Genomic DNA, 13196 nt, shown 5'->3' on the forward strand with positions numbered 1-13196 from the left:
TATTCTATCCCCAGATTAATGCATGGAATAGAACTTAAATCACCGTTTTACTTAGCTCAAATTATCTATAGGATTTGCCGGAAGACATGAGGGAGGCCGAGGGTTGCAGCGATGTGGTGTATAAAAGGAGGTTGGTGGGGTGGCTCTTTGGCTTGGGCTGGAATGGAGCTGAACAACTTCTTCTTTCACCCTACACGTAGCATCCCAGCATTGATTATATACTAATATTACATTTGCATCACCGCTTGTCTTGATCCCTTTGCTCTTTCACTTTTCTGTATCTTACTTTTATGATCACTCTGCGCTAACAAACAAAACAAAATTTTTTGTCTTGTTTTTTTCTCCTCTGATGTAGACAAAATATCTTATTAAGTATGTTTGTAGTATATTATTATTTGATGAGATACATATTACTCTTACTTGATAAGAACTCTCCCTCAACCACAGACGAACAGTCTTTTTGGGGGAATTCCACTCTATATATGTATTATGGTAATAGTGTATAATATGTAAAAAAAATCTTTAATAACCTGTTTGAAATATTGTAAAAACAATGAAATGTATGCACTTTTACATATTCTTTTAATGTACCAAATGTGGAAATAAACTGATTTGATTTGATTTGATGGATAGCTTACGTTGTTAAATTACATTGTATGTAAATAAATAAATTAGATGATATGCTTGTATGTAGGCCTATTTTTCTTTGTAATGCATTGAGAATGAATTTTATTTTATTTGATTCGTTGGATGATATTACAGTGACTTCAGACAAAGAAATCTAGCCAACATTCTGTGGTAAAAACATTAGCATCGCTAATATTTTATTTCTAGGCCTAAATAGGTTTGAATAATACAGAGTTAGGTTTATATGGGAAACAAAACTGATTTCCAACATTTTTATTATTATTTCCACTTAAACATACTATTGGGCATCTAAAATCAATGGATGAATTGTTTTGATGGTCGTTCGCGTTATTGATACAGAAGAATTCGATAGATGAAAAACTCGAAAACATTATTGATTATCGGTTAGATTGCTCTCTTTCAACTCCTAAACGTGAATCCCCTTGACTAACCCTTTTTCCTTCAACTGTTCTAATCTTGTTCTATTCCTCAATCATGATACTTCAACATTATGGTATATTAAAGTGATTACAATTCTGCCAATAGGTGGCAGCACTAGATAGATAACAAGTTATATGAACTTCATAGTCATATGAACTATGAAGTACTGGCCTGAGCCCGACTTGAAAAAAACTTAAAATGCTGGTGTGATTTTTCAATAATTGCTACTATTAGACTTCCCAAATGTTACTCAAAAACTCACCATTACGACCTACTAAGCACAGTAGGCTATGTTGGTAACTAAGCTACAAAATAATATTTCTGAATAAGCAACGTTCTCAAATACAACAAAAAATTCGTTGTCCAACCCGTTCTTGAATTGTTTTACAAGTAATGAGAACTGTTGGAAAATTTGTAGACTTTCATAGTTACTATAGTGAGATTCAAGTTAAACTGTCAGTATAAGTTGAATATTGGAAGAATTAATATTATTCATGAGGATTTGACACATGCTGATAGTTCCCCGTAAATCTCACTATAGGAAGATACAATAGAAATAAATAATTATCAGCCTATTGCCTGCTATAAATAACACAAATAAAACAAGTTCAAATGAAATTAGTAAAGCTTTAATATAAAAATAAATTATTAGTTTTACAAAGATTCAGTATTGGTGCATACTCTAGCTAACAAATAACAGTCAGATCACTTTGTAAAATAGAGCTACTAAGAAGATTAGTAGAAAACAAGCAATTTATAAAAATTATAAATATTGAATGGAAACATTAACAATAATGTTTGAGCTATTACGCTGAGACACATGCAGCATCTAGGTTTAACGCTAATCTTGGTTTATATTAAGATATGGTCGCATCTATTATAATTTGTTTCATTTCGGGTTTAAACAAACAGCTAATATCTATTTCCATTTGAAAAAACGAGCTGGTATATGTCTCATTGATGCGTCAGTCACTTCGATATAATATTATAGATTCATACTATTTCACTGTATATTGCCTATATTGTCTAATGAAATTAAATTCAATGCCGGCCAGATAGCCGAGTTGACTAGGACGTTGCATCCACTAGTCTGCTAATGCTACCTGGTCGCGGGTTCGAATCCCGCCGAATCCCATCGAATAAAAATTCGAATAGGAATGGACGTTTAATCATATCATGAAATCACCTTCGCATTTCCCATTACCCACGCACAAGCAAAAAGCTCATTTGGGCATCATCCACAATAAGAAAAACGAAGTAGAAACAGCTGTATCAAAGTGTCAACCAGTTAAAAGTTTAAAGAGGTTGGTACATATACAAGAAAATAAAAAGTATAATAATCAAATATCAAACCATTACCCATAAATCATAAGCGCTCCTCATATCGAGGATTAACAATTTTTAGTCCAGTATAATCTTTTTGATTGTACTTATTCATTCTTGAACAGCTGGAGTTTGAAAAATAAAATGAATGTTAGTATTTAAACATCAATGCTACTATTGTAAGTTGATAGTATGCACAATATCACAGACTGTGCTTTCAGTGGTTGATTGAGATTCGTTGTCAGAGGTGATGTTGATTTTGAAAGTTCCCTTCCAAGCACTGCACGTCTGGCCACTGCAAATCGGCGCGCTGCACGCGACTAGGAGCATTTCCAGCAAATCACCACCAGTAGACACTTGCCATTCGGCTGACGAGCCCTCCAATTTGCTATCCAAGATGTCCACTTTTCTGCCATCTGTCAAACAGACCAACATAGAGTTTCACATTAAAATCAAGTCAGTTCCGATTTTTACAATCGAATTACAATGAAGTGGAATTTATACTGAAGAGGTACACATATTATACTACAATACATACTGTAGATAAATTTCAGATTGCATGTCTAAAACCATATCAACTAAATTTGAGCAAAAAATCTCTAAGGCCAGCCACTAACATTTCGCCGAGGGTTTAAGAATTCTGCTGATCTCATGCGAATCGACTTAGTGTATAAAAGGCTACAATCGAGCGAAATAGTGTTCACAAGATACCTTTTGAAATTTTTATGAATCACTCACTATAAGCAACAATATTGCCTGGTAGCATAGAGAAAAGGATAAGCATAAGCTATCTTTTAGCTTATGTTATCATAGAGAAAGTAATAAGCATAAGCTATCTTTTAGCTTATGCTATCTTTTCTCTATACCGATAAATTATGTTTCATATTTGTCTGTAGATTATAGTACCTGTAGGAGGATGCATCTCCCAACGAATCATCTTCTCTGATGGAAACGAGGAGCCAGTTGGAGCTGCTATCTTGATGCGCAGTACAAGGCGACTTCCTTCCTTTGAAGCAACTCGCACACTACGCTCTTCCACCATGGCTGGCAGATTCTTAGGCAAGTCACTTGTCATTTTCAAGTCAAACTGAAAAACAAACAAAAAATGTAAATTTTCATCTTAAATTATTCTAAAATAAAGTTTTAATTTTAATGGTTTTAATTGACAGTTCAAGTTTTAATGTTCAGTTGAATTGACAAATTAATAGTCTAATTGTGGTAGGTTGTATGACAGTAAACAATAATATATGTTTAAACTAATGAGTAAATTGTAGCAACTTCACCACTGCATCACATACTGTATACTACCCCCATGATATTACTGATAGAGAAATCACGATTCTAATGACAAGATTAAAGTGGCCCATTGACCAATAGGACAATTGTGAGCTTGTGGCCACAAATGTTAGACGTAATAGTAAAACTACTTGATTGAATGTTGTTCACATCGTTTAAAACTGGAATCATTGGAAAATCATTAAATTTTCTCAATAGTCGAGAGGCTCTTTGAAATTGAAATTATCTTTATTCTTCTTCTTCTTAGAAAGTACAAACAATATGCAATATACATATACAAAACTTGAAGAAGGTTCCTCACATGGGCAAAGCCTGTGTGCGAGGAACGAGTTCTCTACATTTACATATACTTAAATATACAATGATAGATATGACAATGATACAATGCCATTGAAAAACAAAACAATTTCAACCAATAATAAGCATTAAACAATAACATATTATCAAAGCAGAGCAATAATAATTATTAATTACAAGATATATTACTTAGGCCGGTTACAGAGCTCGACCGACCGTCAGTGCGTACGTCAGTCGCGCTTGTCTTTTCCATAGATATTCCATGTATCCGTACAGAGCAGGACTGAAGGCACGCACGCGCACGGTCAGGACCATGCGTTTTATACAGCATACGAATACCATCGGTCGAGCTCGTGCGCATCCGTTCCATCGGTCGACTGACGCGCTATTAAAACAAATGGAATCTTTCAGAGCTGTACTGATCAGTAGCCCGATCGCTACTTAACCATGTGCTGACACCTCTGACCGACAATCAGCTGATATTGAATTGAATAGCATAATGAATGAATTCAATATCTATTAAAACAAATGGAATCTTTCAGAGCTGTACTGATCAGTAGCCCGATCGCTACTTAAACATGTGCTGACACCTCTGACCGACAATCAGCTGATATTGAATTGAATAGCATAATGAATGAATTCAATATCTATTAAAACAAATGGAATCTTTCAGAGCTGTACTGATCAGTAGCCCGATCGCTACTTAACCATGTGCTGACACCTCTGACCGACAATCAGCTGATATTGAATTGAATAGCATAATGAATGAATTCAATATTAATAGTGTCATATTTGAATTCAGAGTTTTTCTATACATTTCTTTAATCATTTCTAAATTTTTTATTAAAAAAATAATATATTAATTATATTATCTACATTTATTTGATCCGTAGCTTAAAGTGACTGCAAGTATCCCCAATGGTGATACAAGCTCAAAATAACTCATCAAAATTTCTGATGGAGATTCTGAGGTAGTTGAGAAATGTATCTTCACCCCAAGCAATGATGTATATAATGGTACTAAATTCCCTTAGAAATGCTCTTTGGGCGACCATCGGGTGAACTTGATATCTACGTCTTTTAATCTTTCGTTTACGAAGATAATAAGCTGCAATTAAACAATCTGTAAAGGCGTCCATTTTGTGAGTCAGAAAAACTGATGTATGGTCAGGATGGTGCATACACACTGACGGTCGGTCGAGCTCTGAATGTGTAAAACTGATTCATCGATGCGTACGGTCAGGATGGTACATACGCACTGACGGTCGGTCGAGCTCTGTAACCGGTCTAACAGACGTAAAATGATAATGAATGGTATTAGGATACTACAAGAAATTAATCCTAAAAGAGACATCCCAGACACACTCAAAATCCCTCAACACACTGTACACATTGAATTTCGTATAAATCCATTTGAACTTCCCTTCCTTTACTTAGGGTATGATTGTGATTTGAAGTTATCTTGTAATTATGGTAATTTCATGCTCTGTATATACAGTAAAAATGGAAAATAAATTTATTTTGTTTATAGGTTTTAAAAGTGAATTTTTCAAAGTTAATCTACTGCTATTCTGAGTTAATCTAGTGTTCAATACCTTAATAATCTTTCAGATAAAAAACGAAGGGTAGTTCGCTAGTGTATGGCTGCTAACGTATGGCTGCATTTGAGCAATGCTGTTCTCCAGAGATCGTTATGCAAAAATTAAGAAGTATATGAAAAGCGATTAGTGAAAAAATAAAATTCCATGGTAGAATAAAATATATCAACTGTTGAACAGTATCATTTCAAAAATTGTACATCTTTGGAAAAACAACAGCAGTTACAAAGCTAGATTAGATACATCTAATGAAGCTTTATTTCGAATGCAGTATTGAAAGTGACATCGATAAGTGTTCCGTACAAACATACCTTTCTAGTAGTTTTGTTAACAGTATCGACAACCAAAACGCGATGGTTGTTTGTGTCAGCTATGTACAAGTCATCGCCATCAACACACAAGCCACCTGGCTCATTCAGCTGAAAAAATATGAAAATAAAGCATAAAACCAATAAAGCATATAAGCGTAACAGGATTAACCATAAGGTAGACTGCTTTGCTCCAGCCAAGACCTGACTGTAGCCTGTGGATTTAAGTCACAATAATACGTTCTCATAGACGTGGAAAATATTTGCCCCTGAGGAGCATGAATGAAAAGTATTATTCTCATATTGATATCCAATCCATAAGATAAGTTAAGATAGGATATTTATTGACAATTATTACAAGGCTGTTGCCTATGGTAACATTTACAATATAAAATTAAAACAAACTAGGGATGAGTAGGGATGATACAGTCTGAGATTCACAGCAGACCAGTGAATATTTTGTGCATATGCGAACATTGGTGAGTTCAAAAACACAAATGTATCGCTCAAGTAATCAAGATGACCTTCAAACTTGAAAATATTCCATTATATTTTGTAAAATACATCAGTAGCCACTGCAAATCATAATACTTGTCTGAATTAGCATCATAATTCAATGTATATGAAATGAATTGTGAATTAATTTTGTCTAGTCGCTTGTTTGAATGATTATTATGAGATCTGGCTGAAATTGTTTTCATGTAATTTGACTTTAATCTAACACTGGTTGATGAACAGTAGAATTTCAGCTTAAATAGTTCAATTCTAGCTCAAATAAATAAAAAAGGATAATCAATATTATCTGTATCAATTATCTATAATCAATATTATTTGAATGAATTAATCTTTCAGCCTGTTCGTTTATATTGGAAACATTGAACTGTGTTGATATCAGCCTTGAGTGATCACTTGTAGTGATGTCACTGTTCCCCACTGCATCCAAACCGGTTGCCACTATGAGAGGGAAGAGTGGTGGCTGTCCGCTGGAAACTGTAGGCCTCGCAGGCTGCCACTTCTCCTCCTCCTCGCTCATACTGCGTCAACGTATTATCAGCTCTTCTCGCGACCCCTATCAGCGTTCACCCTTATCATTTCTCAACCCTCAAATTACAAAAAAAAATGTCACACATTTTTCTGGCGTTTTAATTTACTTAAAGGGGGGGAGTCTGTGCCGAAATTTATTTTTTTTTTAAATTATAACTTTTCCAAGATAAAATTTTATTAGAGTGCTGGATTAACGTTGTGATTTTCTCACGGTATCGGAGTAGTTTCATGATGTCATTCCGCGCATTACGTAATTAAATTCTAATATTTCCTCTATTGTTTTCCAACGTTTTCCTAGAGTACTTAGAATTGTTGTAGACGCAAAATCATCATAAAAATTCAGTTGAACGTCCATTATATTGCTGAGTCTTCTACTTTGACTGAGGGAATTTTCCTGTATTCTGTCCTTGTTAGTTTTATTCCTTTCTCGTTCTATTGAGGGAAATTATTGTCGTCCCCACCACGTCCTTTGTAATTTGGTACTTTTTAACGCATAATATTACCAGCCCTGATACCTATTTTTGATCCTGATTCGGTCGACTTGGAGACCTGAACAAGAGACCGCTTTTATATTCTGTAGAGTACAGACATGTTTTCTGAGCTTAATTATTTATTGTCCTGATTCAATAATGTCTTTTCCAGACAGTTTTTCATACTCTCCTGGAGACTAAAATTATATTATTGGGAATCATTTATCCCATCAGTTTTGAAATCGCTAATCCTTTTATTAAATTATTAATGGCATAGTTAATTTCCATTCAGAGCGGTTGACTGCTGCACTTTATTATTATTGTAGGCTATGGATTAGTGACAGTCGAAAACCCATTTAAGGGTGAGTAATGAATATTTTATAGTATTGTTGTATTGTCTTTATTTTGATATTACAGGTAACAACCCCTGATTTAACAATTATTCAATTAATTTAATTAATTTTTCAATTATTTTCAAATATTTTACTCAATTTTGTAGTCTTACATCTGAGATGTATGACGATATACTAATGTAAAAGGAAGTGATACTAAATGGAGTATCTTCCTATTCTTTATTTTATTGGTAGAGTCATTTATATCTCTAACCTTTTGTAATCGTGAGTAAAGTTTGAAATACTCACTGGTTGTACATCAACTGTAACTCTGTAACTGTTCATCATTCTTTTAACTAGTAATTTCTTTTCATAATCCCATTCATTATAGATTTCAAATTCTACAATAAATTAAAACCTATAATATTCCTCTAATTTTATATTTAATGTAAATTGTATGTATTGTATTCATTAGATGATTTCTTGAGAAATCATTCATTGAATGCAATATTTAGTATGTTATTTATTTTAGCATTACTAAGTAGTTGTGACTTGTGTTGCAGGTTTTTTTTGTGTGTGTGTGTGTATTCTTGAATACTCATTCGAGGTTCGTGCTGTAAATATGCCTTGCTGTCAAACGAGGGCTTACGAATTCGCCGACCGAGATGGCCGGTGATATCGGACATCTGACCTTGCCGTGCGGGGCTGAAAGACGATCTTCGATCTAACGCCACTAGCCCGATGCCTGGAGGCCATCACCCTTCATCCTCATCCATCACCCTTTGGACACCGGACTCGAGGACGACATATCTTAGATAAGTACTTGATACCCCCACTACAATATCAGATGTGCCCCGTAAATTTGGTCTCTTAAAGACGTAATGTATTTGGTCTCTTAAAGACATGAGTATTCGGTCTCTTAAAGACAGATTGATTATTAGATTATCCATGTAGATGTATTTGGAATATTCTCTATATTATTCTCATTATTATAAGAGCAGTCAGTCAACCGCATATCTATGTTTTTAATTCCAAGACCCTCAACCACTAGAATTAGGATCACATCATTGATCAGATAAAAATCCGCAGATCTCAGGGTCTAGCACAATTTCAACAACTAAGCCTTCTCCGACAAAATCATTTGTCACCAGGAGATCGGTTTCGCTGGCTGAAATTGTTTTCATATAATTTGACTTCAATCTAACACTGGTTGATGAACAGTAGAATTTCAGCTTAAATAGTTCAATTCTAGCTCAAATAAATAAAACAGGATAATCAATATTATTTGAATTAATTAATCTTTCAATGTCTGTATTCATCAATGACACGTAATCAAACAATGAAGGGGTATGAAAAAACAGGCTTAACTAGTCCTTACCTTACCTTTCCTTACTATTTAATTCCCTAATTTTGATTAAAAATTAGAACAAAAAAGGTTATGTTTCGTCAGCACTTTTAAACAAACATATTTTTTATCCCAAAATAATGTTCAAGAAATGTTGAATTTAGAAAGATGATATAATAAATTTAATTAATAAAAAAAATTAATAAATATGGGATACAATTTGGCATACCTTGTAGGCAGGATCGATGTGGGTGTAGGTGGTGCAGACGTTGTTGTTTGAGTCGATGCACTTGAGCTTGTGGTTGTAGGAGTCGGCCACATAGACAGTGGAGGTGCGCGCGCACCAGGCCACGCCCAGCGGGTGTTGCAGCTTTGCGTCCATGCCTTTGCCGTCCACATCGCCAAAACTGAACAGATTCTACAAGCACCAAGCAGCAAACCAATTACAATTTACAATTACAATAGTATTTCAAGTTAACATTGCCCAAGTCAAGTTAGCACAGTAAGTAGATGAGAATGATAATGATGATGATGATGATGATGATGTCAGTGACTGTTATTACGTTTCAATGCATAAATAACTCTTTTATTGCTTCTTAAAACACCTAACAATTGTTATATTATCGAATAACATGGGGAGTCCGGTCTCACAAGGTGTCAAACTATCAAAAGATAAACCGAAAAACTTCAATAAACCTATCAACATTTTTGTGCAATATTCAGCAGCTGATGAAGTACGTTGAATAAACTTTGTAATTAAATTACAGTTAGTTGAATTTGCATTATGAGAGTGAGACTTGGATTTGAGTTCTAAATCAAATCAATTTATTTTCCATTTTTACAATATATACAGAGCATGAAATTACCATAGTCACTGAAACAATTACCATATAACTAAAAAATCACAATCATACCCTGAAGAACATTACCAAAAATCAAATATACATGGAAAATAATCCCAAAGGTTACAAAAACCTGTTTGGGCAGAAAAAAACTACTTAAAATGAAAAAAAGTGTTACAGTCTACAAAGCAAATTAAGAAAGAGTAAAAAAACTAAAAAGACAAGAAAAAAAGGAAAAAGCACTTCAGTATCAGTTTAACATTATTAAAATACTAAAAATATTACACTATAAACAATAACATTACAAACTAAAAAAAAAAAAATGTCGCGCTTATCAGTTGTAAAAAAGCGTACTACTGTGCAGGCCTGCAGTTCAATAGTTATTTGTGCAACTAGTGCGCAAAGTGACAGTTTGCTGCACCGAAAGAAACGTTTACGCCCGAGCCGTAGGCGAGGGCGGAATGGCTTCTTGAGTGCAGCAGAGGAACTTTGCGCACGTATTTCACATTAAATTTTTCCTACAGTTACCATTGAATATGAGAAGTGGTTGATTATGGGTAAAATGATGGCTAAAATCGATCGATAATTTATTCAAATTAAAAATTGAATTAATCCATTAATTTGAAAATTTGAATAATTTTGAGTAGATAAATCTTAATTTCTAAATATTTTTTCAACCAATCAATTATGAATGGAAAAAATATTTTTGAAATTAATAATATTCAAAATGTATAATTTAAGGAATTCTCATTTTTATTCATTTGAATATCAGAAAAAAATATAGATAGAACAAATTCGCATTCAAAATATACGCCAACAATGTCAACAGCTGATTGGGATGGCTGCAAGATAATACACAAAGTATTAAGAGTACGCAAAGTAATATTTTGCGCACTAGAGCGAAAAGTGATTCTTTGCGTTCTGTAATCAGTGCAGGAATGGTCACTTTTCAAGGTAACTGTAGGAAAACAATATTTTCATAATAACCAGAAACATCTTCATGTATCAGATGGCTATGTAATAATCTGCAGAAAGTTGTGTTCTGCCTACACCTTTTTATGTCCACAGGAAGTCTATTTAAAAACGTTGGTGCTAGAAAATTGAAGAATTTTTTGAAAATTGTAAGGTTGGGCTTAGGGACTTACACATTTTGTTGATTCCTCCCAACCCTGCGCATATTAATCAGCTGCATTTCACCACTCCTATCAAAAAACAGCTTTAGGGTTTTATAAATATATAAGTTCCTGATGGGCAGTATTCTGAGCTCTTTGAAAATTGGTGCAGAGTGATCATATCTAGTTTTTTAAGACATTATTCTCATAAATGATTTTTGTAGAATAATTAACGGGTGTAAAGCAGCCTTATATGCTCCCCCCCCCCCAAATTTCCAAGCCATACTCAAAATTGGAATTTATGTGAGCGAAGTAGATCTTTCTCATCAACTCCGAATTGCACACAGTTCTCAGAAGATAAAATATTCGAATATATTTCAATATTTTCTTTTTTATATAACCTATGTGTTCTCTCCAACTGATCCTACTATCCACCCAAACTCCAAGGTACTTGATGCACTTGACCTGCTCTAGGGGTGGGCAATCACAATCAGTAGCCAAGGAACATTCGATTTTATGATATTTGATTGGGAAAGGGAACTGCACATCTTTCCGTAGTCTGAATATGATATATTTTGTTTTTGGACTCATCACCATCATATTGCGAGTAAACCACCATCTAAGCGCATTTATGTCGTTCTGCATGATTGTTATGAGATCTGGCTGAAATTGTTTTCATGTAATTTGACTTTAATCTAACACTGGTTGATGAACAGTAGAATTTCAGCTTAAATAGTTCAATTCTAGCTCAAATAAATAAAAAAGGATAATCAATATTATCTGTATCAATTATCTATAATCAATATTATTTGAATGAATTAATCTTTCAATGTCTGTATTCATAAATGACACGTAATAAAACAATGAAGGGGTATGAAAAAACAGGCTTAACTAGCCCTTACCTTACCTTTCCTTACTATTTAATTCCCTAATTTTGATTAAAAATTAGAACAAAAAAGGTTATGTTTCGTCAGCACTTTTAAACAAACATTTTTTGATCCCAAAATAATGTTAAAAAAATGTTGATTTCAGAAAGTTGATATAATAAATTTAATTAATAAATATGGGATACAATTTGGCATACCTTGTAGGCAGGATCGATGTGGGTGTAGGTGGTGCAGACGTTGGTGTTTGCATCGATGCTCTTGAGCTTGTGGTTGTAGGAGTCAGCCACATAGACAGTGGAGGTGCGCGCGCACCAGGCCACGCCCAGCGGGTGTTGCAGCTTTGCGTCCATGCCTTTGCCGTCCACATCGCCAAAACTGAACAGATTCTACAAGCACCAAGCAGCACACCAATTACAATTCACAATTACAATAGTATTTAATTGTAGATTTGTCTTATACTCCATGACTGGAGTCTTTAGGACGTAATCTTAAAAAAAAAAAAAAATTTCAAGTTAACATTGCCCAAGTCAAGTTAGCACAGTAAGTGGAAGAGAATGATGATGATGATGATGATGTCAGTGACTGTTATTACGTTTCAATGCATAAATAACTCTTTTATTGCTTCTTAAAACACCTAACAATTGTTATATTATCGAATAACATATCAACATTTTTGTGCAATATTCAGCAGCTGATGAAGTACGTTGAATAAACTTTGAAATTAAATTACAGTTAGTTGAATTTGCATTATGAGAGTAAGACTTGGATTTGAGTTCTGAATCAAATCAATTTATTTTCCATTTTTACAATATAAGCATGAAAATAAAAAATGTCGCGCTTACCAGTTGTAAAAAAGTGTACTACTGAGCAGGCTTGCAGTTCAAACAATATTTTCATAATAACCAGAAACATCTTCATGTATCAGATGGCTATGTAATAATCTGCAGAATGTTGTCCTCTGTTAGTCATATTCTTTTCAAGTTCAGCAAAGTAATAAGCCTGTTTTTTAAACCTAATTTTGTTCAGTAGGATATTTCTTTGGATGTTATAGTCACGCCTGAGATTAGTATTTCCTGGTTGCTGCCTACACCCTTTGTATAATCTATTTTTCTCATCAATTTCTCTTTTCAGCTATGCATTCATCCACGGTTTCAAAAGCTTAGCATTATTTTTTATTGTCTTATAGGACTGTTCAATGCAATTTTTTACTTTGTGAATAAATTTTTCCACCGCCTGTGAAACGGAACGACATGAATATACGTCGCTCCAATCCA

At 34.0% G+C, this 13196-nt stretch overlaps 1 protein-coding gene across 2 annotated transcripts in view; it reads right to left on the reverse strand.

Annotated features, from left to right (window-relative positions):
- Positions 1-1681: 1681 nt before the first annotated feature.
- LOC111049041 (NHL repeat-containing protein 2) overlaps positions 1682-13196 on the reverse strand; it is a 30171-nt gene continuing 18656 nt past the window's right edge. The window contains exons 8-11 of one of the 2 annotated variants that reach the window (XM_039430245.1): positions 9311-9499; positions 5894-6001; positions 3298-3478; positions 1682-2807 (exon numbers count right to left, since the gene is read on the reverse strand). In XM_039430245.1, coding sequence (XP_039286179.1) covers positions 2566-2807; positions 3298-3478; positions 5894-6001; positions 9311-9499 — 720 coding nt within the window. In that variant the 3' untranslated portion in view covers positions 1682-2565. Of the gene's footprint in view, positions 2808-3297; positions 3479-5893; positions 6002-9310; positions 9500-12119; positions 12309-13196 lie in introns of both variants that reach the window. The other variant, XM_022335029.2, reaches the window with a different exon arrangement.

The sequence above is a fragment of the Nilaparvata lugens genome, chromosome 6 (genome assembly GCF_014356525.2).
Source record: "Nilaparvata lugens isolate BPH chromosome 6, ASM1435652v1, whole genome shotgun sequence".
Lineage (NCBI taxonomy): Eukaryota > Metazoa > Arthropoda > Insecta > Hemiptera > Delphacidae > Nilaparvata > Nilaparvata lugens.